We start from the raw sequence: 27,860 nt of genomic DNA, 5'->3' as shown, positions 1-27,860 counted from the left end.
GAGGATGTAATTTTTATTTTACCCTTATTGCGGCATTATTTCTCGTAATTGTTTGCTATATTGACTAATAAAGGAATATGTTAAAAACAGATGTTAAAATAAAACCGGGCATTCTTTCCATTTGCAGCTTATTTAAAAATCTAGAGAAAAGAGTTCTGCCCCATCAGCTTCAGAAATAGATGTTTAACATGGTAGAGAACAAGCCGAGCCTGAGTTACCCAAGACAACTAATTCCCTCAGCAGAAAGAGTGTCTTCTGTCATCAGAAAGAGCCATCTGGAAGAGCGTTGGCTCCCCGCCAAGAACAACCCTTTAACAACTGCTTGTCGTGCACGTTAAGTAATAACGTTCATAACGGCACAACCTGGAGTGTTGGTAAAGGTCCTATTGGAGGAGCAATGTATTCCTCCTCCCTCAGTAACCGCAAAAGGATGTTCTTCTTATTCTTGGGCCAGTTGTAGATGTGAGTGTTCTGCAGCCAGGTAGGCACGTGTTCCTGAAAAACAAGGCAAAAAAAGAGAGCAAAATCCCATAAATCCTCCTGAATCTGTACCAGAACCATGCAGATTCCATCAGACCCTGCCAAGCAAGATTTCATTTTGTCTGTTCTAGGCACTTCCCGTAACAACAAGAAATTTTAATTTGGCTTCAGAATTGTATTTGGGTTCCTAAATAAATGAACTTTGTGTGATCTCACAGCTTGCCTGTCTCTCTTTCTTTTCTGCCATCATGTTGGCTAATTTCACCACGTTTCTAAGGGAGTCTGATCTCAGTGACAGGCATCCAGTGCCTTGTGAAAATAAACATTGAGAAGAGAAGGGAGACATTTCAGTGCCCTACCAGGAAAAGGCTGCCACCTTAGTAGCTGCTGAAGGATCCACACAACATGTTCAACCTTGAGATGAGAATCAATAGGGAAAGAGCAGGACCCCAGGGGAGCATTTCTCATCCCGGTTGCCTTCTCCCCCTCCCCTTGCACCTTCCTTCACCAAGCGTGGTGTCCTCTGACTACCTCCTGAGCAGGAGGTTGAGGCCGATGCTGAGCTTGAGGAGAGGCTAATGCATCTCCCGATTAGCAGGGTCAAACTGGATCACTGGGTTCCCTGGATCCTGGGAAAGATGCAGCCTTTCAGAGGGGTCAGCTACTGCCCGTTAACATAATGAAGCTGGGACCACTATGGCCCCAGACAGAGACAGTGGGCTGATGGAGAGGAGCCTCCTCAGACCCCATGTTCCCCTGTCTCCACAGCCTTGGGAGGTTTCCATATGAAAAGCCTGGATGTGTAGGGGTGAAGGGCTATTATCATACTGCTAATTAAAAGAGGGTCAAAGACTGATCATTGACCAAGACCAGCTCATGTCCACTGTGGAGATGGAGATTTCTTTTTGGAGAGCTGTTGTTGGAGACACCAGAACACGGCCAAAGTGAGACAGCAGGTAAGAAACATGGTCAGTGAAGACATCCAGCACTCGCTCCCTGCACCTCTTATTTAGCAGGGCAGTATTTTCCCAAGGTGGCCCCTGTTAGGAGCAGCACAGTCCCTGTTGAGCCAGTGGAGCTAGCTCCAAGAGGCCAGGGCGAAAAGCTGCTGGCATGCACCAGGTCTCTGGTGCCTCGCCAGGGGATGCCCTGGCATGGGCAGCACATGTCCTGCCTGCCAGCAAACAACCTAGCTGCGGTCCAAAGCTTCCGTTCCCGAGTCTCACGGTTCTCAAATTGGCTCTCTTTTCCTTGGCCTGTACAGCTGTAGGAATGAGGCTGTATCGTTTCCACTGGTCGGGGAGCTGTTTGTGTTAACTGATGCAACCACTTACTTAGATCTATAGGTTTTATGTATAAGAAGAAGGAGGTAAGTCACGCAGGCACCTACAGACTCATTATTCTGACCTCACCTATGCTTCAGAACAAGCAGCTTGGTGAATGGCAGAGGTGTCTGTCAAGCCTGGCCTTCCTCTTTCTCCAGCGGCCGAGAAAGTACAGGCTTTGGCCACTGGTCTCCCCAAAGTGGAGGTTTTAAAATGCTGCTTTTCCAGGTGGACACCTCACTGCCCAACAATGGTAAGATCCCGCAGCATTCCCTTTGGCAGGAGCACAAATAAAATTTCTTGCTTCCACCTGCAAGTCTGTTTTTGCACAGGAATGGATTTTAATCTTTGTGAACTCTACTCCTTTGACACAGCTGTTTGAAATTGGCCAAGAGATTCAAATGTTACTGGGAAAAAGAAAGATAACTATGTTTGCATGCACACCCTTTACCCATGTAAAATTTGTTTTTTCACTAAATCTTGTTAAGAGCTATAGAAGGAAATGCAATGAAATAAAGCAAGTGTTTACCAAATGAGACCTCTCTCTGTCTTTGATAAGAAACTACATTTTTTGGAGGAAGGAAATGCAGCGGACATAGTCGGTCTGGACTTCAGTAAAGCATTTGATATAGGTCCACCTGGGAAATCATTAGTTAAGCTTGAAAAGATGGAAATTAGTGTGCAAAATGTATAGTAGGTAAGAAACCATCAAGTGGGGATATAATGAGAGAGGGACTATACATCCAGAGACGGGCTCTGCGCCTTTCTTCCAGAACTGCTCCTGCGGCCAATTTCATTTAATATCCTCCATAATGAACTCAGTGCAAAAAGCACCTGCACGCTAATCAACTCTGGCAATCATTTTCACTTGAGGGAGGTGTGCAGGGGTAAAGGGGTGACTATAGCTGCTATTTTGATCCAGAAGGAGAGCGGAGAAAGTGAGAAGGGGGTTTTTCCTTGCCACGTGACACTGGCTGTCATTGCGGGCGGAAGTAATGGGAAAATGGTTACCACCCTTTTAATTTTTTTTATTCGGCTGTTTATCTGTAAGCCAAGAGGAAATTCTCTCTACGCCATGGAGAGAGTGTTTGGTAACTCTGAGGATCATACTGGTAGGAAGAGGGCAGAGCGTATTAGTGCGGAGGGCAGGGCTGTGTGTTCAGGGTGGAGCACGGTTTGGGCTCTCCTGGCTTCCCTGGCACCCACCCTGCTCCCCTCACCCTCCAGCTGCCTCTGCTCTGCCAGAGGGAGCCTCCAGCGTGAGGCAATCACGGCTCAATGTTTTGGTCATTCTGTGACCAGATCAGGAGGACACATTTCTGTGGATTGGCTCGATGCAAGCCTTGAACCAGCAAGACCCAGGTTTCCTTTAGCAGTGTACGACGGGAAGCTGGAAATGCCAGTTCCACCTTAACTGTGTGTTGTGCTTTTTCCCCTCATTATTCAATTTCCTAATGAACACTCTGGATCACATAGATCCCTTCCTGTTGGAGGTCGACTATCACATGCCAGCAGTGCTTTATGATGTGCGTTGTACGAGCTTAACTCATCTAATAGCCACGTCCCCAGATGAAAACTTCCAGACCTTGCTTTCCTGCTCTTTTCCGCTGCCAGCTACATTAGTACTTGAACATGTAAAGGACAGTATAAAAAAGACAAAATGAAAGTAATTTGCTTGCCAGCATCATCCAATTGTACACATACGTGGCATTTTTCAGGCAGCTCACTTCCTTTGACTGCCCACAGACTTCATTACCCCAACTTGTTCAGGCTCTGGTGCTCTCCTTCCACCCATGATGTCCTCAGTTATATTATCATTAACTAGTCAGGTGAAGGTAGATGAGGTACCACAGGAATGTGTGGAGAAAGAGAGCAAAGCTTAATGGGAACAGAAAATGCTGGTCTGCATAATTCAGATGAGAAAGGCACCTCTCGAAAAACTGAAGGGTGATGTGGACTACAGAGGATGGGCAGGAAGGCTGCCTGGAGCCCGATGCTTTGACAGGACCAGCTGAATAAACCAGCCCTGGAAATTCCTTATAGATCACTGTCTGAGAGAACCGCCGCTATATGCTAAATAGTCTTCTGATACATAAAGTTCAGCCAAAATTAACGTAAGTTTATTGTTCTTGTGTCTGCCTCAAAGCCCAAAGGCAGCTACAGTGCCTGCTGGGCCGCTTCTCTCTGCAGCCCCTCGGTGCCAAGTGGCTGCAGGCCGTACGGTCTGTTCACGTGGCAGGCGCTCAAGGAGCCCCCAAGGATAGGAGCAGCCCTGCCCCTTCCCCCCAGATCAAGCTGCAAAGACTGGCTGAGAACGCTGACCGGTTCCCTGCCTTTCGTCTGCCCGATTGCCACCGGTGCCATCTCCCAGCTTTTCACACTTCAGGGAAATACCGGCCTGAGATCATTCAGGAAGGGAGCTGAGTGGCATGAAATACCAGAGGTATCGCTTGTTACAAAGGACCTCACATATTTTACAAAGGCAGGGGCACATTTTCAAATTTCTGGGCTTATATTAAGTCGGTGCCTAAATAAAGAACTTTGTTACACTAAAATCCACAAGTGAGGTGGGACTTCACAACCCTACAATCATTGATAACATTGTTTAAATTTTGACTCATGTTCCAAAATTTGGGCACTCCAAGAAATATAAAGAACCTTTCCATACTTTTCCAAAAGGCAGCTGTACTTAGGGGTAACATGACAGCTACCCAACAGCACACGCAGCGTTTAGCGATGAAAAATGAACTCGAATACAATACGTCCATTCTACGTTTGGGGAAGAATGCAATTTCTCAACTATAACTGAAACCGTTTAACTTTTCTGGCCTTGTAAAAATCCAAGAAATTCTCTCAGAGTGAGGAAGAAGAGACGGGAATCTGTTGCATTACGTATTTCTTATTCTCAAAAGAATCTTCAAAACCAGTAAGGAGTGCAGATGAAATTGTAAGTCCTAAAAAACCTTATAGTTTGCCTTTGATGGGCCCATTAAAGTTCAAGCAATGGCCTAGTACTTTAATATTTATTATCCTCTTTATTTTTATATTCTCAACCCACCCTCTTCCAGATCCTCACTTCACATCAGTCATAAATCTCTCCCATCTCACTCATCAGCAGTACATCTGGACAAAATTATAAAAGGGTTAATATAAAAAGCATGCTTGCTGGATAGATTGTCTCTCTCCATTTAAATTCTTTCAATGCTCAAGACAATTTGAGTTTTAGTTGTACATTCATCATCAGAAATACATTTATGCGCTGATTTATATTGTGGATGAAATGCTTTTAATTTGTATGTACAGAAAACTATAAACTTTTCATGTAAAATGTAGCTTTGGAATACTACTAGTGGGATACTAAGAACCAAGAAATTGAGGGTTTGGGTTTTAAGATTTCACCTGGTGCATTGTGATCAAAATAATATGTGCTTAATCACGCGACAAGTATATATCCACATATGTATGTTACCTTTTTGGCATTTGGAAAAAGCACAGGGATGAATCTGAAGTTCATACTTCCTTGTTGTATAAACTCGATCTGCATCTAGAATAGAACAAATTGCCAGATTTATTGTAACAACGCGTTCGTTTCCTTTGCATGCATCTGAATCCTGTTTGCAAAAACATTTGTTGCTTACTTAAACTGCTCTTCTTTTAAGTGATTTGATCTATTGCTGGCGGACTCGGTATCGTTTTGTTTGGCCACTCAATCTGATTCTTCATTACAACAGAAAGGATACAGGAAAGATCTGTCAACATTTCCTGAGCATTTAGCTCTGTGGTGTGAAATAATTGTGGGGTTAGCTGCAGTTGCAATCCCATGCAATCCATCTAGAACTGATGAAGATTGACTCAACTGTTATCTCCAATGGGCTGAAAGACCTCAGCCAGAGGCCAGCTCTGTGTCCGAGCTGGGACCCAGGACATCCCCCGAGCCCCTGCTCCATGTCCAAGCTGGGACCCAGCCTGACCCTCATGTCCCTGGACACCAGCTCAATGAGGCGCAGGCACCCCGAGGATGGTAAGGAGAGCAAAGTACTCCTGAGAGCTCATCTGTTGGCGACAGCTTCCGAGAAGTTTGACTGCAGGATCAAACTGGGGGATCAGATTGGGCGATAGGGTGAGAAAAGCAGCAAACTGCGAACGGAGGGAGAAAAGAATGATTTTCAGGGCTCTTTGGGCTCTTATGGGCTAAATGTCCGTCCTGTGGCAGACCACAGAGATGGGCGTCTGTGACCACCGCTGGTCCCCTGACACCCTGCACCCCCAGGACCCCCACTCCTAACAGCTCTGGCCTTTGCTTTGCAATTCCACCTTTCAGCCATCTTTACTGCTGCCCAAGAAAAGACCTCAGTTACAGGATGGCCGAAGCGATACGGGCTGGTTTATAGGGAGGAAGGTCAGGCAGCATTAGATAAGATTGTGCTCAGGGCCATACGATAGGGCAACAAGGGCTCAAGAAGGTGGAGGAGGGAAAAAAAAACATTGAACAATGAAGAATATGGAGGAATAAGATGAGCATGTTTAACAGGATTTTTCTTCCTTGAACCTCTTAGCAGATGTTAATGAGCATACGGAGCTGATGAGAGGGAGGATTAATGAATTCCAAAGGGGGGTGTTTAACTATGGGGATTAGGGAAAACAAAGCAAAGAACCTGCCATTTGGAGACAGATTTGTCTTTTGAGAAGAAGAGACGGAGTCTTTGTAAAACAGCAAATGCATGTCCTTGCTTACCATCCTGTGGATGTATTTAGTATGTAAGCCGTGTTCATCCCTGTCCAGCTGGGATTCAGCCCCTTCCACATCCTGTTTGTATTTTGGACTGATTGCTATGATTATCATCACCGTCTTCTGTTAGGGAGAAAAGCACTTTTATGAAATTGGGAAACGCAGCGTGTTTGGTAGAGGCAGATCGGAAATCTGCCAGTTTGTGTTTTAAGTGATCTTTATGTTCTTGGCAAACACAAGAGGATCTCATTCATTCTGGCAGGAAATACAGGAGAATTCGTACACTCATTCTCCTCATTATTTCTTGAGATCTCATAATATAGAAAATCTAAATGTCAAGAGATATATTAGCAGCTACCAGTTTACAGTTGGAATCCCTGTAATAAAAAGCTACTTTTTATCAGAGTGTCTATGTACATACACAGAAAAGTTTTATCTTCAAATTCAGACCTAAATGTTTTCCAACAGCTTATGCAAAAGTGCATCTATTTAACCATCTATGGCTTTTTATACATAAAGCCACTAAAGGCAGTTGTCTGTGGAAGCTACATCTAGGGCTCTCGGCAACAGAAACGGCAACTTTTCTTCCTGATCTCCTTAGCAGCAAGGTGTGCAGAGAGATGCTGTGCAAAGAGGTGGGCTGTTGTGGATGCCCTGGGCACGTTTAAGGGTACCTACAGGCTCTGCCCCACCTTGCTGCAGTGGGCTGAAGGCAGTGCTCCTCGCCTTGCCAGGACAGCCCAGATCCCGCCTGTGACCTATGTAATCCTAGGCCCCCACTGAGCTCAGGTTTCCACAGAGGAGCCATCCTTCATATCTGGAAAATGTCTCTCCTCCTTAAGGGTGGGCCAGTGAAGAGGCTCAGCAGATGAAAGCCTCCTACTTGTGTTTACCTAGGGCCTGTCTTTCATCCCCGCCACGTCAGCCTGTGTAAGGCTTCCAACTCTGTGGCTCATAGTCAGCCTGGCACCTAATTAACTCTTTCCTTCTGTGCAATATCAAGGGAATTTGCCCCACCACAGGGTCAAATACGGTAAGGAACCATTATCCCTTACATTGACTTAACATACTCCAGAATTACTTTTGCTTGTGCCTGACATGCATGTAAGCACTTACAGATGTTGAGGGTTTGCAGAGACATGCCCAGTTGCACACATCCCCCTGCTTGTGTCCAAGCAGTCCCTTCTTGCTCACATGTGTAAAGGTTTTGAAGTTAGAAACTGCCCGCCTCTACAGTCAGTGGAGGAACAGACATTTCTGGGGCGGGCAGTCAGAGAAAGATCCTCATGTGGAGGTGGGGAATTGCTCTGTGCACACGTTGGTCTCTCCTACTGACTATGCAGGAGTCCCAAGGGAGTTCTACCAATTTGTATTTTAAGTGATAGTCATGTTCTTGGCAAAAGCAAATTCATCCTGGCTTCTAGTTTCAGTACCTCCATTATGCACGGTAAACCCAAGCCTAATTTGTCTGATGTTCGCTCCAAAATGCATGACCGCATTGCCACAGTAGGGGCCCCAAGCTGGCTCTGCATGCAGTAGTACCATGCCTGCGTGCTAGTTCACTTGAGCTAAGGTGTTCTGCTGGACACCTTTAGGAAACCTGTGTGGTGCTGTCTCAGATGGTTGAACTTCCTTGCTCAGGTGGGGAAGAGCCCACCACTTTGCCATCCCGTTCCTGAACCACGGAGATCTGCCCAGAGTGAGTCAGAGGCCCAGCGGCTACCCAGCAAGGCACAAATCAAAGGAAGCTGCCCCATGGTGGCATGTGTTGAGCCACAGAATCACCAGTTTGTGTCTAGCTGTGCTGGTATAATGGGACCACTTGGTTTGATCCTGAAGGAGATGTGCACTCATTGCTCCTTTGAACTTCAGAGGAAGTTGCTGCCGCAGGGGACTGCATTGGCAGCAATATGAATCTCTCTTTCACTGCTTAGATAGATACAAAGTGATGAGAGCAGATCTATCATTTGACTAACAGAATACCAATTTCCAGTTTACATGTGGGATGGTTTATCCAGAAGAACCCTTTAGTGTTTTAGATAGCAACATAAATGCTACAGGTGAGAAGCAGGGTGAACATTAGCCACTACTGTGCAGCCTGGGATGAAATACCATTTTATATCATTTTAACCAAGCATCGCTAAACCCCACTATTTCAAAATGAGATGGAGGAACAACTTATCCAATGGCAGCTTCAGGCTGAATGTAACAGCCAGCATTGGAATTTGGCAGGAATGCCAGGATTAGCACTTCATTTCTTAAAGAAAGAGCTCTGGGACTATAAAATGCAGAAGTGGGTGACATTCGCCTATGGTCTCTCTGCAAGGCCTCTGTCATTTCAGTAGGGGCAGGGAAGGGCATAGTAGGGTCCTGCATTTTGATTCTGCTCCTGTTGCTATTAGAATAATTCAACCATTTTCCTCAGGTCACCTCTGCCATGAACAAGGTTAAATTGCCTTTACATACATCACCTAGGTAGCGCTCCATCCACTTAATGATGTCAATACCTCGTACCGTGTCCTCAAATATATCAATCTGCAAAAGAATGGAAGTCTGTGATGAGCATCCCTTCGCCTTTCCTCTATTTGGTGGCACCAAAAAGGCACCTGCTCTTTTCCCTAGTTTCTAACACACACACCTAATTCCCTTAGGAAAGAAACATCACGTACACACCATGTGTGCATGCACAACTTCTCCCCTTTCCCTGCAGTCCAGATTTGAGCTGGACGGGCACCCCGTGCAGGCAGAGGGGGGCTGCCACAGGCACACCTCTGAGCTCCCCCTCAGCTGGCCGTTCGACCAGCCACCCTGCCCTGCCGGCTCCCAGCCCCCAGGCATTCTTGCTCATCAGAACAAGAAACAACACGGTGAACATTAGACATTCAGTGTTTGCACACTGTCTTTTTTGCCTCTCTAAACACCTCAAGAAGGTGGACGGCTGCCCACCTTCTCCACCTGCATAGACGCAAATGTCTGCTATTTTCTGTCTGCAAGGGTATGTACTGAGCGTCAAGTGTTGCGACTTCGTGTTGCACTAAATTGTCAGGGTGTGTGGTGGGAAGTCAGCCAGGTCACTGATACTGGATGCAGTAACCCAGATTTCAGTGAGAGCAGAGTGGTGGAGGACTTCATAGGACTGAATACGACCAACACTGCTCACTTCCCTGCACGCTCACTAAGCCCAGAAATTCAGTCAATGACCGTGACCAACGGAGTAAGTATTAACTTCTCCAAGGTTCTGAGAGAAGAGTCATGTTCTGCTCTCAATTCTTTCTATTTCCCTTTTTGAAAGTAGAGAGCATATTTGCTACCCTGCCTTGGGGCCATTTTGCTATATTTATTATTCTGCAGCAGGCTCCAAGAGTTGCCTTGTCCAGCAAAGGTGCTATTAATGAGCCTTCTACTCCCTACCTCTATGGTGCCCAGAGCTTTCTTATGACTTGGTCATAGTACAGAACTGCTGGAGAGAAGTATAATTGCAGTCTCTGGAAAAAATCTTTGATTCATGAAAATAAATAAGCGTGTGCAAAGCCCCCCACTGAGTCTCATTCAGTTTAATGATAGCCACTTGCTTAAATGCTTTCCTGAACTGAAACCGAAGAGTGAAGGTTGTGGGGTCAGACAGCATACGCACTCAAAATAAGAAAATATGAATCAAGATTTTGATGAACACTGAATCCTAGAGCCTCTGTGACTGGCTCCCTTAGAGAGAGCCGCTATGATGAAGCAAACTCACAAGAAGTTAAATGAAAATACGGATGGCTTATGCGATTAGACAGCAGGGCACAGATCTTTTCTTGCCAGTGATTTTAGAAGCCCCTTTAAAAGTATAACAAAGCAAAGGAAACCATGAGATGGGCTGTTCCATTAAGCTGTGTGAAATACACTGATTTTAGATCATTTTTTAGCAGAAAGGTATTCACATCTGAAGAACCAACGATGTAATAGCATTGCAGAAAAAAAGCTGGTATGGGACGAACATGAAAACTGACCTTTTTTAATATTGATATAACAGATCAAATATGAGACAATGTTAATGGAATCGCTCACAAAACCTCATACTCTTGCCCATCTGGTATCTGGTGTCACTAAATGGAATTTTCCAGGGTCATTATTAAAACATATTTTACAGCATAAGACTCAGCTAAAATATGAGCAAACAAAAAGGCAAATCATTTGAGTTACAACTTTTAGAGACAAAGCTAGTTCGTTCTATTCTTACCTTCTTTAACCTACAAAATGCAATGAGAAGCAGAGAAACATTTAACTGGACAGTGTATCGCCTCTGCGTTTTCAAAAACTGTCTCTTTTCTCCCCGGATTGAAAGTCATTTTACCCAGAAGGAATACTTACAGCAGTTTGAAATCCATTTACAAGCAGGAAGTTCACAAATTTCATAACCTCCACCGCTGTGTCCACCGAATAGGTTATAAAGACCTTGCCTAGGAGAAAGGGTCTGTATGAATACGCGATGCATGAGAACACACCCTTTGGCAGGTGAGCCTTTCACAGCCCTCCTTTTCCACCACACTGCGGGTCCTGCCCACCTACGTCTCTTCGGATTATTTACAAAATGGATGCAGGACAGCACAGGGGGTTGAACTCAACCCATCACCCAGAAACCATGCTCTAGGTTTAAGCTCCTACTGCCTCGCCGTTGGCAAGCGCCCCTGTGGAAGCTGCAGAGGGTAACGTCACTCTGCTGCTCACCCTGCCTGGCTTCCAGAACTGCTTCTTCCCCAGCCCTTTGGTGTACGTGAGGTTGGGCCCTCACCCAGAGCTCGTGTCACCTGCACCAGCTGCAACCAGCACAGATTTCCCCGAGTCTTCATTGATCCAACTGAGAGTCGGAGGAGCCCTTACGCGTGCTGTACTGCCTCACCTTACAGCAGCACTAACCCCCTCTGTGGGCAGGATGGCTGGCTGATGACAGCAATGTCTTCAGCTGCCCTTGCCATCATGGAAAGAGTTTTCTTACTACCAAAAGAACTGTGGATTTGCAGGTAAGGGCAAAACAGCTGGCTAATCTAAACCAGCTGTGCCTGTATCACAAATGACACAATTTTATCCAGTAATTCCTGTATCTAGGACACACTAATGATAAAGTAGGGTCTATCCAAGAGTGGTATCCAGTGTCATAACTTACTCCTACAGGCCAGAGAGATGCAACAATCTGGATTTGAAAGATGCGGGGCAAAATGAAGAATAAAGGAAAAATCAAAACCTCAGGTGAGATGGGGAGGGTTCTTAGCAATGGTATTTCTCACCTGCTAGCCAGCATGGCATTAAGAAGGAAGCCAGTTTTCTGACACGTGACTTTCCCCTAAGAGCTGAAGTGTAAAAGCATTTCAGGGGCTGGTGGCAAGGGAAGCACCTCACCCAGCACCTATGCTGCCCTCAGCCCTCGGTGTGGGCTCCCAGCCCAAAGTCCTCTCCACTCACCAGGTCAGGGAGAAACTGAGGTCGAGACTTGACATATTTGTCTGGTTTGGGACAGGCAGAAACGCTTTATCCCTAGGGCTTTGTTTGTTTTTAGTCTTTTACTGTAAGTTTCAATGTCTCCTGCCTCAAAGGGACATCCTGTTTAGCAAGAAGTCATGAAAGCAATCTAAATGGTATTTATTTTTTGTAAACAAAATAACAAGCAATTAATGACAATTATGTTTTCAGGATTCAAGGGGATAATTCCATCTCACCAAACACAAACGCTCACACCCTACAGATGTGATGACACTCAGTTTTTTCTTTTCTTGTTGTCTTTGTGTCTTAATGTCATTCCCCCTGCCTTTCACCCCCCCGCTCTTCCCCCGAAGCTTTCCCACCTAAAGCTGTCAGGCTGTGCTTTTAAAATCTTGCACAGAACGAATTTGCTAACCACTTACGCAACTCCTCCGGCAAATTGCTGGTTCTCAGCGTTCCCTTGGCTGCAGGGTTACTGAGAGGTCTTGGGACGGCAACTGGAGATGGAAAATTGTCAGAAGGACAACAGCATGCTTCATCTGGCCCACATGCCTTGGGGGGCAGCTGACCATTAGGTAGCTGGTTGTATAACTGGTTTCTACAAAGAAAAGCAAGTGAAGATTTAAAAAATATTTATTTTCAGGTAAAAATGCAATTTTTTTTCTTTTAATAACACAGTAAGAACTTTAACTGTATATTAGCTAAGACAAGTTCTTGTAGAAATGCTTGGCTCGGCATTTCTACTTAGTTACTACAGCATCTTTTGAAGAGATACCTTGGTGACAGTCTACCACAAGACACAATTTATTGCAGAAGCAACATTAGCCACAGGAAGTAAATGCACCTCATAGCTGAAAGCTGTTCAGTTTGCAATTAGCAGAAGCAAAGGCTGTTTCTGAGTGAGAAATACTGCCATGGCGCGGAAGTTGTTACGCACGTACGGGAGCTTGGTGGCACCTGGGTAACCTCTTCCCATTATCTAAAGGGTGCTTTATGGCACCTCAGCTGCTCTCAGGATATCCTATGCAGCACAGGAGGCACAGGGCAAGGTGTGGAGCAGGAAAATGGGGGCACTCCAGCTCCAGCTCTGGCACAGCTTGGAGCGTCTCCAGTTTTGGACAAAACTCAAAGTTTTGCTAAAGGGAACAAAGTTCATTTCTTGACCAGCAACAGTAGACCCAGCGAGGGTTTCTCATGTTAGGTATCTGCGCTCTGGACCTGCAATAACCTTGCCTAATGTCTTCTCCACTGTAACAGAGAGAAAGGGATGATTTTAGGAAGCTCAGCGGTTCTTATCCTACTACACTTTGGCTTCATGGTTTAAGTCAATAGGAAGGGGAACCTATACAGATTTTTATGTGAGGTGTGCTTTGAATCTGCTGGGCTAAATCTGTTGGACGAGTTGTTAGATTTCTCTGGGCGCTTTTCCCCAGAGCAGTGATGTTTAGTCAATCAAGCCCACTCTCTTTTTTTTTCTTTGCCTTCCTTAAATGAATGATGACAGGCTGGTCACAGCATGTTTTCTGTTGTCACATTAAGATTTGGTTTATTCATTTCGGTACAGATGTTTTCTGTTACAAAATACTCTATAGGCAAATATTACCAACATATAACTGCTGCTCCTGGAATCAGCATGCAAACACCAGCCGCACAGCCACAGGACAGACCCCACGTATTTTGGATTTCTTTTAGCAGAAGAAAGTACCAAGAAAAGCAATCAATGGGCCCAAGAAAATACCCTGCAGCTAATTTACAGATCTCCCCAAAACGTCACCTTATCTAACAAATGTGCCAAACATTAGGACTCTGATTTTAAATTTTACTACTGCAAAGGATACCCATTATTCCTTAGTATTTTTACATTTTCATACAAACCCTTCAGTGCAATTATCTCTGCTGCAGGTATACTACCTTATCCTGCTGTCACTTTTCTGCCACAGCCCCTAACTTTTCTAAGGCCCAAGCACTGCAGTATTTCAGTTGTCTGCCCTCTTTTGATCCCCCCTGTTCTCCCAGCTTTCTGCCAAGACCATGTCACGTTAGTGGCCATTTCCAAACACGGATGCCTGTAAGTTTAGCACCTCTGAAAGTATCGTGGCGCTTAAATAAAAAGTTTGCTTTTCAGAGGTGCTCAATACCTGAAGCTTCAATTTGGCTTCAGGTGGCTGAGTCTGGAGAAAACTCTGATTGCACAGTATTTCCCGTTTTTTATTGATGTACTTATAGAGAGGGAGATACAAGGCCTGGAAAATTAATGTTTGAAAATGAGCCAAAAAGCCCCAAATGAGAAGAGCTAGACACAGAATGTTTTTTTACTACATGAGAAATCATAGAAAAAGGCTGCAAACTGCAGTGTAGGGGTATATCAGTGATGGACGAGATTTTCTCCCTTTTTCTCTGCACTACAGAAGAGATAGGAAGGAAACCAGTGGAAGCCAATGACTGAGGTGTGCCAGGCTGGTACACCATAAAGCTGAAGACCGCAGTGAGACACAGAATTGACCTTTGCTCTCTAGCAGGAGAGCTCTAAGATTTCAGCTGAGATCTTTTTCAACCCTTCATCCCTTTAACCTTCGAGCGTTTATCTTCCTTAATGCATGCATTTCAGGGTGCGCTGTAACAACATATCGGGTAACCGGCTTTGAAGTTCTCTAGGGTAAGGTCAGGACCCTGCTGGGTGTAGAATAGCAAATAAAGAAGACTACCCAGCATCTTGCATGTACCCCTGCAGCCGGGGCACGATAACAGTACAAGGCTTCAGAATTATTGCTTGAAAGCCCGCAAAACCAGATCAGAGGAGCTTCCACTGTGCACATCCCCCCCCTCCCCCCCCCAGCCTCCCGCCTCCATCCCCAAGGTGTACTTACGGGAATCGAGGAGGACCAGGGGAGGAGCACATCCTCTGGGGTGGTCGGTCTCCGGTGCCCTTGGGAGCACGGAGGTTTGAGTAATTTGGGATGACTTGCTGGGCCAGGCGGATAACTCTCATGCAAGGTCCAGGAACAGGAGTTTGTGATGTATGTGCAAAATGTTGGTAAGGAGCTCTGCCATCTGCAAGGGTAAGAAAACAAAGGCAGCAACTATCATTTCAGCCAATATATTTTTGCCTCAGTTTGTGTTTATTCCTTTCCAGGTAAGTCCTCCTTCATGTCTAAGGCAACTGAGTGGTTTGGAGGCATTTGCAGGTATCTTGGTCTGAAAAAGGCCAGATTAAGGAATGTATAGCAGTCTGAAGTTTCCTATTTCCCCATTCACATACGGCGCGGTTCAGATCCCTGCCCTGGGTTGGGCTCTTGGGACAACTGACAGTTAAACATTCAGGGCTGCTTTGTCCCTGCACTTACCATTCCTCTGTATTTTTTGGTTTTTTTTTTTTTTTTTTTTTAATTCCTTTTTGGCAATAACTTGTGAAAATGAATCATCCCAACGTTCTCATGAAAGCAGATGCAAAATCCTGGAACAAATCAGTTTGCAACACTAAGGCCAAACAGACTGTGATTATTGTAAATGAAAAGAGAAAAAATAATCTCTTGGTTTGTTACTTCACCCTGCATGAATTTTCTGCCTAAGTGACCTTTTAAGGCCTTGTTGCTGCTCCTGTTGCCATCCAGGAGGCTGCAGGGGAAGAAGCCCAAAGTGACAGTTTTGCTCAAGTAATTCTGAAAAACCTCACTGTTGTTGCCTGTGCACACGTAATGCTATTTAATAAGTAACGTACAGTGGAACTGTTGAAACTGTTGGCATAAACTGAAAGCGATGTAAGCCGTTTGTCTCCCAAATGGGGAAAAACTACTTCCCCCCCCCCCCCCCCCCCCAGTCTTTCTGCTTGCAGTTTTCATTAGGCAGCAGCTCTGCGCACTTTCAAGCTGCTGTGCACAGATCAAAGTCCAGCCTGGCAGGGCTTATTAGCGCTGCATGATTATGGTGTTATGAGCTGGCTCTGAAAGCTGCAGTACTCAAACACTCTTCCCCCTGCCTCCCCCCCAGATTGTTTTTTTAAATCCTTTTAGCTATTTTGGGGTCATGCTTCCCTTTTCCTAGCAGCTATGAGGACTAACTTTTTTTTCTTTCAAAAGGGAAGGGGAAAAAAAAAAAAGAAAGAAAACAAAGCTTTGATGAAATAGTCCAATTCCAGGAGCCAATACTTTAAAAAAAACCAAAACACAACAACCAAGCCCACAATTGCAAAGAGATTCCTGATGAAATTATGAGTTGGCAACACCATATTTGTTGAGAATGTTTTAGGAGATTTTCCTGCTCTCCCTACTAAATATTTGCAACAGGACAGGGTGAAAGAGGCGGGGAGAACAAAAGTGACAGTAACTATGGTCTTCTCGTGGGTTCCTCATGACCAGCTCTAGGGAAGGTGGCAGGGCTCTGGGAGATTCAGGTTGGTTTACAGGTTTTTAGGCCAATGTTTCACCAGCTTCCTTTGGATCTATCTGATGCTACAGTATTTTAGTGGATGCAACCACTGCTGTTCGGAAGCACAGCGTGGCCAAGCGTGCTTGACCGCACACACCAATAGCTCACATATATAAATATCTGAAATAATGGTCCCTGGGCACATAGCATTGTTGTGAGGATTTCTTTGACTTCAGAAGCAGTTTTGCTGTTGTATCTCAAATAGCAGGTGTCCGGAGCCAGCTTAGAGCCTACAGGCGCAATTGCTATTCCCCGGGAGAGGCGTGTTGTAACACACAAACTGCAGAGCTTTGTTGTGGGTTGCCACTGCCCAACAATTATCTGAAACGCAAGGAGCTGTCAGGAGGTGATTTACGCTGTACTGGGCATGTGAGAAACAGGAGTACAGTTGCCAGTTTCTTGGTCCTGACCAAATCTGCTGCAGCCATCTGAGTTTGTTTTTTATTTTTGCCCTCTGGATATGGTTGAAATGGTAGTGATTTTTCTAAAGAAAGTCTTTCAGAGTTTCTGCTTTGAAACAAAATGGCCTCATTCAGTAAATGTCCTACTTCTCACTAGGCTCGCGTGAGGAGGAGGTAAATGGAGGTAAACAGTGAGGGGTGTTGTGCAACCAGCTCTTTGTCTGGTTAAAGCTGTACTGAAAGGAGAAGGTACGAAAAGAAAATGAGAGGACATTTTGCAAACGTTCAGCTGTAGACACTGATGAAAGTCCGTATGCAGCCCCTTCCCCTTTACAAAGTCCCAAGATCAGAGGTGAAAACTGAGGCTCTGATACCCTCTCTCTTTCATATACCTAATTACGGCACATTGATGGAATGACAGAACTCCTTAAACAAATGTAATACAAACGCTGTGGAGTCAACAGAAGGTTAAAAAAAAAAAAAGGGTTATCAGAACAGGCCTACAGCTTTTTATTACAAAGCCAGCCCAAAACAGGTCGGGGTCTCGTGAGTCTAATGTAATATAAATTATATTAAAACAATGATATTGCTGTTGAATGTTCAAAGCTCACTTCATAACAGATAAAAATCTCAGAGACTGAAAAGGAATACTAATTAATAGCAGGCTGTAAACTGCATCGTATTCTCCAAGAGCCAAAACACCCATATTGACGGAGTCACATCAGCGTTCACCAACAGCTGAGAGGGCTCCATTTTAAGTAATGAGCTTTCATTTCAGCCGACAACAGGAAAAAAAAAGAGGATGATGGATGTCACGCTCTTTTCACATAGAAATAAAACACATGGGTGAGTTTGGTCATAATGCTGGGAGATACTATTTACAGAGATCAAGGGCAACCTCCCATCCTGATTCTGGCAGGAAATTCTCAACTTTGGGGATTCAAGTGGGAGCAAGGAAATCTATGAAAACAACAGGAATTAAGTCGGTATAGGAGGCTGCTGAATGACTGATGCAAGGAGGAAGGAAATGACTAGAATATGAAATAACAGCAGGGAGAAGGCTGTGTATGCTCAGCGTGACCGACAAAGGCTAGTTTCTAAGCAAAATCATTAGCCTGCATTTGATGAGTAACTGTGATCTCTTTAACTTTTTATCTGGCTCAGAGGTTCTGCATCAGAGAGTCTGGCTGCATAACCTGAAAATCTGGAAATAAAAAATGGACTGCAGATAAATGTTTAAAAAGGTTAATAATTGCATGCCGTTCATTGCCATTAAGTACAGTAGGAAAACACCAGCTTGATGAATGATGGCTGTAATACACCCGGAAAACCTCCTATGGGGTGAGAGGTGGTGCTACTTACATGGACCCTGGGGGTGCTGCTCTGCTGGGCAGTGGTGCCCAAAGCAGCCGTGGGCTTGCGAGGAGGCATTGGGATGGGGCAAGTGCTGGCACATAGGGCACTGCTGATCCTCAGGTCCAAAAAACTCTCTGGAGATCAGTGGTCCTGGGAGGTCCTGGGGGTTCAGCACAGACACCAGCGGTAAGGGGGGCTCCAGTTGCCTGATGCCCATGATGTCTCGTGACTGGGAGTTGTACCCTGTGTCCACAGTCCCCAGCTCTGCTGGGGGTCTGTTTCCTGAGGGTTGCTGTGACTGTGAACTCCCTTGGCTGCTCTCCTCCAGCGGGTCCTCAGGAGCATTAGGCAAGCTCTGCTCTGATTTACTGGAATTATGCCCAGTGTCAGCTGAAAGCTGTGATCTTGGCTGCATGCCTGGTTTGTCCATAGCTACAGGGCGCATCTTGGAGGGAACTACTCCAGCTATTGATTCAACAGGGGAACAGGAGCGTCCATCGCCATCAGGATCAGTATATTTTGACCACAAGCTGCTCTGCGGCTCCACGGATGGTGCTGATTGATGATGTGCTGGTGCTCTGCAGAAGCATGATGAATCGGCCACGGGCTGAGGTGTTTGAGAGACACATGGTCTCTGGGACTCGTCATCCTCCATACCCTCTCCAGAAGGCTGCAAAGCATTTTCCAAGACATGTTTGGGAAATGGGGACCATGGCATGGATTCATCCACTTCGACTGGTATGCTTCGACCCACAAAAGTGCCTGAAAAAGTGGGAGAAGAAACACTGTAGATGGCCAGACATACAGACAAATGCCTGTCATCAGTCATCACTCAATGACTGTGAGCTGGAATGCTGAAGAGCAGTTACGTATTCTTTATATTCTTTATATTCTTTATATTTTTATGTTTTTTAAAAAGACAGGCAGAAAGCAGCAAGAAAGGTGTGGCTGAATTTTGGCAAAGCAAGAAAGTAGAGGGCTAGCTGGAGTGTGCACAGAGTTATAATTTGGACTAACCTGACACGGAGGCCATTTCCAAGGTTTGTAGTCGCACCGGAAACGAGAGTCAGCTGCCTTACTGCAAAGCCAGGATTTTTCAGCAAACTGGAAAACAAGAGAAAGTACACTTGTGAACATGGTACAGCTTCACAGAGGCAATAATCCCAAAATAGCTCTATCTCAGAGACTGGAAAAGAAATACCAGTTAGAGTTCTGGAAATCACATTGCGCAAAACAGGCGCTCTTATGGGATTTCTGGAACTTACTGTTCCTGCTGAGACTGGAGGGGGGAAAAGCACATGAACTGTCTCTCAGAGGTAATTTCGGCACCTGACAAAAGAGCAGGCTGCTTAGGTCCGGACATTTGGCTCAGGCATATTCCAGGCAATACAATCACTTGCAATTATTTTAATCTGGACTTTTAAATAATACCTTCACACTGATGCCTTGGATGTAAACTTCACCACACACCTAGCTGAGTAATTTCAACTCCAAAGCCCAGTTTCAAGTGTTGCTGCTTATTTTATCAAACCACTTCATCCAGCCTATTATCACACGGCTGCTGTTATTTCAAATTATTGAAAAATTAAAAGACAGTTTAGAGATGTCTGTTACTGTTTGGATTTTTTTTTCCCCTTCCTTTGGAATTGACTTGGGCCCAAACATGAAAATTATCACTTCCTTTTGGGGGTGCCATCAGTAAGTTTGGTCCAGCCAAGCAATCCCTGATGATGGACGCCTCTGCTCCACCTTCACTGAGAATAACGGCAGCAGTGATGGGTGAATGGTGAGTGGGTTTCAGGAAGTGCGGCCATCTTCACCCTCTTATACAGGGATGCAGATTAGCTTGCTCTCAGCAAATTTTGTCTGTTACCATGGACTATAGAGAAACAAGCCCGGTGCTCATCACTTCCCCAGCCATTTTCCTTCTATCGCATTGGAGGAGCTAAAATCCCAAGTAGGAGAGTTATCAGAGAAGAATGGACTAAACACTCAAGCAATGGGAGCGACAACATTCGGCAACAGAATCAGGCTGGAAAGCCTGGTAAAGAAGGTCAAAATCACAACAAGTTTGAGGACATTTTAGGGACTTCCATCACAGTAGCTTGAACAGAAAGGCCAAATTAAGAACATATTAAAATGACCACAGTATTGAACACAGTTGAACAGGATCACAGGGAAGTATAAGGCAGTGTCCCAACCTTTATCCTGGCTCCCGCAGCAATGCTGTAAAAGCAAATGGTGTGCCCCGTGCTATAGGGCAAGAGTGAGGCTTTACATTCATGCTGATCAGAACAAATGACATGTAGACCCCCCCCCAAAAGTACCTCTGGCATAGAAAATTCTGGGTAAGTAGGATAAAAACTGTGCTTTGCTGCTGGGCTGCAATGTAAATATTCCTTCTCTGTAACTTAATATCCATCTATGCAGAAGATTTACCATATACTCAAAATACACATCCTATGTTGTAATAAGCACATCCACAGGGAGAGTTATCCTGGGATAATTACAATGGGATAATTACACTGGTAAATTTTCCCATGTAGGCAAGTCCTCAGAGTGGCTATGAGTTGCACCAAGGCAGTGAACACGCTGCTGCTCTGACAGCTGCAGCTCCCTGCGTGAGAGCGCCGGGTCTGGTGCCAAACCAGCTCCTTCCCATACAAGCACCCAGGCTTTAAAATCCTCATGGTCGTCTCACCACCATCACACATCTCTCCCTGCGGTTTGCATCCCTCTTCCTCTACGCCACATCACTAACGCCGGCCCTGCTCGCTAAGTCACGCTTCTCTGACAGTCATAACCGACGGGATGGGAAAGGGAGAAACCTCGAGCTCTCATAATCAGCACAGGACTGCAAGAGGGACTTGTGCTGCGTCACCCTGTGTGGCGGTGGCAAAGTGTCATTTAGCTGGGACCTTTGGTCAGATGGCAGTTTAAATGATGGCTGCCCTGTGGTGGTGACTCACAGGGTGTAAAGCTGTCCAGAGGTCCCCTGCCAGACTAAGAGAAGTGCCTGTGAAGCTTAGGTGTCAAGCTCCCTGCAAGGCATCTGCCTTTTGCTCATCTCAACAGCGTTGTAAACCTGACCCTTGGATCATCTGGCCTCGAAGAGAGACATGCTTCGACTTGTGGTTATCTCTGTCCCTTTGCTCATTAGCTGAATGACGCGCACTCGAGCAGCACAAATCATACTGCAAACTCTTATTTCCCCAACTGAGCATCTCCAGTGAACTGGTTCCTTGTGGAAAATTCATCCTGGTGTTCATGAAACGCAAGCTCAGCTGTGGGGTACCGGGGTAGAGCACCAACTCTGGAGCCACACATCCCACACCATTAGATATGATCCTTAGCAAGCACCCAAATGTGGATTTTCAGAAACAAATTTGCAAGGCCTGATACACTAAGATGCTTCTTTGATTGTCTCTGAAGTAGTCAGATCAAAATGCTGGAAAAGACTTTGAATTCAGTTCCTCTTTATTCAACAGCCTTTAGTTTAGCACCGTGACAAAAAGAACACATTTCTGCTGAGAAACCAAGAACTCAGTCCAGAGCTCAGTGAAGTAAATGGGAATCTCTGTATTGACTTCAGTAGGTTTTGGATCGGGTTTCAGATGGGATTTAAGAGCTACTAAATTCCTTTGGTTGTTTTTGTTTTTGTTTTTTTTTTTTTTAGTTCCATTGCTAACATCTGGCTATCTATGAAATGGATCTTACACAGATTGTGTGAACCTAGTGAAGGGCAGAAAATGTTCAGACTCGTTTTCTTCAGGTTTGTTGTTTAGTGTATTTGCTCTGCCGTTTGGAGGAGGGATATTAAGACTTCATTAAACTGTATTGGAAATGATCAGCTACCAAACTCTTCAAATGGCTTACGTCAGAATAGTTTAAAAATGTCTTTTCTATTAGTTTAGCCGTCTGAAAGGATAAATGCCGCTTTATCTCTCAAATCAACTTAATATTTAAATGACAGCCTTATTTCTTTCCTGTGTAACATGAGCTAAACACTATGAAAATTACTCCAAATACCTGAGTAAAAATAATTTTGTCAGACAGAAGAGAGACCTGATTCCATCACCTGTGTTTTTACCTGCAAAAGCTTCTGTTTTTTTTAAAATATGATTTTTCTTAGACCCTGCTGCAGGATAGCTGAGCAGGGAAAGCAGAGCTTTGATAGCCATGCACAGCCCCTGCTCCCGCAGGGCCAAGGTAGGAGGCACTGAGGGGCCTTGGTGTTAAAACAGAGACATCATTAAAAAGGAGGAAAAGTGACTTCATCCTCCTCCTCCTCCCTCAGTAGCTCTGGTTGGAGAGAGAAGCTGTTACAACAGCAGAGCTCTGTCTGTAGAGATGGCCCCGAAGCTAAATTAACCCCAGGACGTGCTGAAGACTTTTTGAGCAATGCTGGCAATGGTATGTGGATGGGAATTCCCGAGAGAAATCCCCACGCTGCTGGAAATGTTACAGATGATTCAGAAACATCCTCCTCCAACAGCAGTGCTTCAGGACGTTGTTTCTGCTTTGCTGAAGATCCTTGGTTTTCGGAAAAAGATCCAAGATCCCAGTGTTTTACGCTGTCTCGTGCTGCAGAGTTTCATTAAGTTTCCTTTGTCTTTTCTAGTTAGCTTATCCTGCAACCATGCTTATGCACAGGACAGAAAAATCACTCGCTTAGGTGTCCCGTGTTGAAGAATTAGGGTAATGTTTCAGCATATTGAAATACCCTCAGAAACCTGTAGCCTGATCCCTCTTCTGGCACGGAGACTGCTGGAGAGCGTAGCTTGTGCCCAATCTCATTTCCAAAGATACTGCAGCTTCAAGTCAGATCATGATATTGCCAGAAAGTTTCGAGAATTTAATATCCCCCCTGCACCTATGACTATGCAAAAAGATTACTGATAACTAGCTGGAGCTGTTGCTTATATTCCTGCTTGTAATAAAATGAAGAGGCCCTTCCTAAAGGGACAGAGTAGCCAGGCCTGGACCGCTCTCAAGAATGTCGAAGGAACTCCTTAAACTGCCCTTTCTTCTTCTCTTCCTTCCTCTGCTCATACACCCAGTTCTGTAACATGCATTAATTCAGCAAATAACCCTCCCGGGTGGCTACTCAGTGACCCAAAGTTCCTGGGAAGAAACCCTTCCCAGCTGCCTTGTGAGGCTTCCCACACCTGGGGAGGTTCTTCGACTGCTCCTGCCAGGGAGCCAGCAGGGAGACTGCCCAGCCCTCCTGCTCACGGCTGGCCGCTGCTGGCAATGGTCGCTCCTGGGAAGCTGCAGGGACACCATAAATGAAGGGGAAAAATTTCTTCTGCAGGTCAGTAGAGATGGGCCTGAGCACCCAAGTTTAAAGCAAGGGCCAAACTCCCCTAAAAAACATCCGATGGAGGCAAGGGGCCGGCCAGGGAAAGGAAGGGTGTTGGGCTTGGGCTCATCTGTGCAGTTTTCTTGCTGCCGATTGCGAAATCCATCAGGTATTTCATCTGTTTCCCAGCATGAAGACTTGTCAGGATGTGCTGTCCCGAAACACACTAATCATCTATCTGCTTTTGATTAGAAAATTTCTGTCATGAAGAAACAGAAGAGAGGCTCTGCAATGCGAGCAGAGCTGCGCTCCCCGTCACTTCCGGAGAGGGGGAAAATATCTTTGCACTTTTGATCAAAGTTATATTTGTTTACATTGTTAAAAAAAGAAAAAATTAGGATGAGAAAGAAACCTCACCTTCCTTGGTGCATGACACACAAGGGAAGAGTTTTTTATTCACCAGTCATGGCATTTCTGAAACGGCACGGGGATAGAATAAGGCAAAGCTGAGACCACACGGGATGGGGACGGACAGGAATTTCTTGGTTTCCAAATAATTCCTGTGTACTTTGGCTGAATCGTTTAAGCTCCCTGCTGCTGCTGATATCCATCTGCAGGATGGGAGTAAGCGGATGCAGAACTTGCAAGCTGCCGTGAGGATGCACACATTGAGTTTGCAAAAAATGCTGTTGCCATGGGGTCAGATAAGCGTTAAGTGTGTAAGCATACTTGCCCAAAGTGCAGCTTTCTCTACAGGAACAGTAGACACAATTTTCCTCAAAGAAACCCCAGAGACAAATCCTTTTAGGAAGAGCAAGTGAAAATGTGGGAACTGTTTTGGGTCTATAACCTAAATAAACACAGCCAAGGAAATCCAAGCTCCAGAGTTTCACACTTCACCATGAAGAATTTTGGCTGCTGTCATCACGGACGCTTACCCTCTCCCTTGGGTACCCTCCACAGCGAAGACAAAGGCAGTGTGTCACGTTCCTAGCCCAGATTTTAAGCCCTCTAGGGCAGGTAATGTTTATTTTTATGACTTCTGGAAAAAGTAGAAAAAGAATATGAAATCAACAGTCCTCTTCCACACTGACTATATGGTTGCTCTTACGTACTTTCTGCAGCCATGGTATGAAAGTCTACATATGTCAGGAGAACAGGAGAACATACTTCCAACCCTCCCTGCATGGCAAACATCGCGTTCCCTTTTGAAGCACTAATGTTGCTTCACTGGGCAATCCATGGTGCAAAGGCTAGTGTAGACCCGATATTTTTTGCCTCTTTGGTGTAGACTTTGATATGCATGTAATAAGAACGCTAGGCAACAAGTCGTAAGAAATTAGAAGTGCAACACCCTCAAGCAGGATCCAAACAGGCATCCATATAGGTATTTTTCTAATATTTGTGAAATATGAAAATGTCTGCAATGATCTGAGGTATCCTTAAAGATGTGTTTGTTTTCCAGAGATTACTTCCCACCCATTCCTGATGCTGACAAAACTCCCATAGGCACTGAATAATCCCCAAACTGAGCTGTCCTACGGCCCAGGAACATCTTAAAATCCTTGCAAAAACTGTGGCTGAGTGAGGTTAGACAGGGGGACCGCTCTGAGAGGCCTAAATCTCCCCAGACTGCTTTCCTATAGCTTCGTGCCTTATGTTGGAGCCTCCGGTTCCTAATAAGGGAGAACCTCCGGTGTTTCACAAGGCTGACGTATCCCTCGTCCCTAACCGCTCTTCCTGCTCCGCAGTGCGAGGGCTGCGGGGTGCGTGGGTGGTGGGAGGGCATGGGGAAGCCACGGGGGGACCTGACGCGTCTCCCTCAGCTGGCGTGAGAACAGCCTCCCTCACTTGCTTTCATGAGACGTGCAGAAATGTATATATCTTTCAGACCGTGTACCCTCTGCCAAACTTCAAAAGCCACTGCTGGGGGGTGGAGGGCACTGACAGACACGAACACCATAATTGCACGTGCCTTGTTTCCTGCCTTAGAAAGACGAAAAAAAACCCCAACCCTGTAAAAAAAAAAAAAAAGTAATACAGCATGCTTCAAGACTGCTGGTGCTCAGCGAGAGCAAGCCCGACCTCAGACGCTGACGGCATCGCAGGCAGCAGCACAATCGGCAGACGCTCGCCAGCAGCTGGCGGCAATGGGCGAGCGCTCGCTGGGCCACCGGCCCGGCCGCCTGTGCCCCTCGCACCCCTGTCTTCGGTGTCACCCCTTGCGGGGCTCACAACCCCATCCTGTGGTGGTGGGGCATCACAACCCACCTGAGATGGCAAGAGACGTGACCAGGCCATGCCTCCAACCCACCCGCCCAGGGCTTGCAGAAAATGGGAATTTTTGGTCTGGTGGCCCCTGGTGGCGGTCGAGGACCAGTAAGCCCAGATCTGCCATTCTTGTTGCCCAGCCAATACTCGCCCTGCAAAACCCGCGTCCTGAAACAATCGGTTACTGTGTGAAATGGGAGCGGGTGTTATAAGGCTGATTTTATTCTAATTAAAAAGAAATACTACCAGCTCGCTCCCACTGTTTCCACACCAGCGCTGTGGGGAATGGTGCAGATGGGGTCTACGATCCTGCTTTCTTCATGCTTTCCAGCCACTTCTCCCTCACCAGGTCTGTGGACCTGTCCTGAGGAGAGGGAGAGGAGAGGGAGAGGGAGAGGGAGAGGGAGAGGGAGAGGGAGAGGGAGAGGGAGAGGGAGAGGGAGAGGGAGAGGAGAGGAGAGGAGAGGAGAGGAGAGGAGAGGAGAGGAGAGGAGAGGAGAGGAGAGGAGAGGAGAGGAGAGGAGAGGAGAGGAGAGAGGAGAGAGAGGGCCATGGCCCAACAAGCCACCGTGAGCTTGCACGGCCGTGCAGGGCGGGAGCGGGATCAGGCCTGGCTGCCAGGCGCTGCCAGGCAGATACGTAAATAGGCCGGACAACATTTCGACACCAGGCGTGTCCATTCCCAGTGTTTACCCCCAAACCCTCCTGATTTAAAAAAAAACACAAAAAAACCACAATCCAACAAAACTGCAGTGAAATGGCTGAAACATGTTGTAACCATCTGTGAAACTCAGGCTATCGTTACACGAGAGGAGGTGGTGGTGGTGGTGGTGGTGGTGGTGGTGGTTGGGGGGGGTGGGGGGCGGAGAAGGGAGCGAGACAACAATTTGAAGGAGAAAAAAAAAAAAACAACAAAAAAAAACAACCACCGAGAGCCAGAAGAGGGTCAACAGCTAATTACAAACAGGGACCGAGACGGGCAGCACCTCTAACGCTTCTTACCTTGCGGCTGGCGGCTCAGCTGGCCGAGGACAGCGGGAGGGCTGGCCTGCCTCCTGCGCACCCCCCGTCGCTCTCTCTTGGTGTGCCCTGGTCTCCTTCCTCAGCCGGGCCGGGCTTTTATTTATTTATTATTTTTTTTTTTCTTTTCCTCCTTTTACGACACCCTTCGTGCCTCTCCCAGGTAAGCGGCAGAACTGGCTCTGCAGCAGGAAGTGGAAGAGGCATGCACGGCACGGCACGGCACCGCACGGCACGACGCGGCGGCGGGAGAGCCTCGGCGGGGGAGTGACACTTTGAGGCTTAAAAACTCTCTCTCCCCCAATGCCTGCGTGCGGCTCGCTCCCTTCCTCTCTCGTAGGAAGCCCGGCTGCCTCTGCCTGAGCCCCGCGGATAAATAACCCTAGGGGAAACCCGGCGTGATTCCTGAACGGTGTTGCCTCGCCGGGAAAGTCGTCCTTTGCTTTTCATCCTGGGGCGCTTTACTGTCAGTGCCAAACGTTAAACCGACTGTGATTCAGACTAGTGAAGACAATCACATGACGGGTGCAAGAACTATATAAAGAACAAAAAAAAAAAAAGGATTTCTTGTCTTTTTTTTTTTTTCTTTTAGGTTAGACTTCTAGACACTTCCAAGTTTCTCTCTACACCCTCAAGGAGCAGAAACTCCCTTTTCCTACAAGCTGAAACCTTTACATATTCGCACAGCTCATGAAAGCCAAGTAACGCCGGTGCTGATGGCATGGTGCAGGGGGGTTTGATGAGCCTGGGTAAGCCATGCTGGCTACTTTGTCAGCGCCATGCCAGGCTCCATCCACACCAGCAGCCCCCGGTGCACCCACTGGATGCAGCTGCCTGTCCCAGCCCACGCCGCTTTCCTGACCCCCCCCCGCCCGGCACGTCTCCCTGCCAAGTCGCTCTTCCTGATTTTTAGCCTACGTTTTCTTAGTTTAACCCTAGGAGGAGTCTGACTTGGCTGCAACTTGTGAACGGCTCTTCGTCCTCCTGGCGTCCATGGGCTGCCGCCACATGTTGCCTTAACGCTTGATCGGCCAGCTTGTGTGGAGACGTCTGAACCACCCCGCAGGCCCTCACTTGGGCAGTGCTGTTCC

General features: G+C 46.3%; 1 protein-coding gene across 2 annotated transcripts; it reads right to left on the bottom strand.

The window, feature by feature from the left end:
• Window positions 1-27,273, bottom strand: TRAF3IP2 (TRAF3 interacting protein 2). 2 transcript variants are annotated; one of them, XM_063329772.1, is made up of 11 exons: window positions 26,752-27,273; window positions 24,417-24,520; window positions 19,194-19,280; window positions 18,183-18,938; window positions 14,862-15,045; window positions 12,417-12,592; window positions 10,888-10,976; window positions 9,001-9,069; window positions 6,541-6,657; window positions 5,275-5,349; window positions 1-495 (listed from the first exon to the last, which is right to left on the bottom strand). In XM_063329772.1, exons 3-11 carry the CDS (start codon window positions 19,207-19,209, stop codon window positions 349-351), a joined length of 1,629 nt encoding a protein of 542 aa, XP_063185842.1. In that variant the 5' UTR covers window positions 19,210-19,280; window positions 24,417-24,520; window positions 26,752-27,273; the 3' UTR covers window positions 1-348. The 2 variants fall into 2 exon arrangements, with proteins under 2 accessions (XP_063185842.1, XP_063185841.1); XM_063329771.1 differs by lacking the exon at window positions 24,417-24,520.
• Between the last annotated feature and the right edge of the window lie 587 nt (window positions 27,274-27,860).

The sequence above is a fragment of the Chroicocephalus ridibundus genome, chromosome 3, assembly GCF_963924245.1.
Source record: "Chroicocephalus ridibundus chromosome 3, bChrRid1.1, whole genome shotgun sequence".
NCBI classification, from domain to species: domain Eukaryota; kingdom Metazoa; phylum Chordata; class Aves; order Charadriiformes; family Laridae; genus Chroicocephalus; species Chroicocephalus ridibundus.
This window is presented reverse-complemented; position numbering and strand designations above follow the sequence as displayed.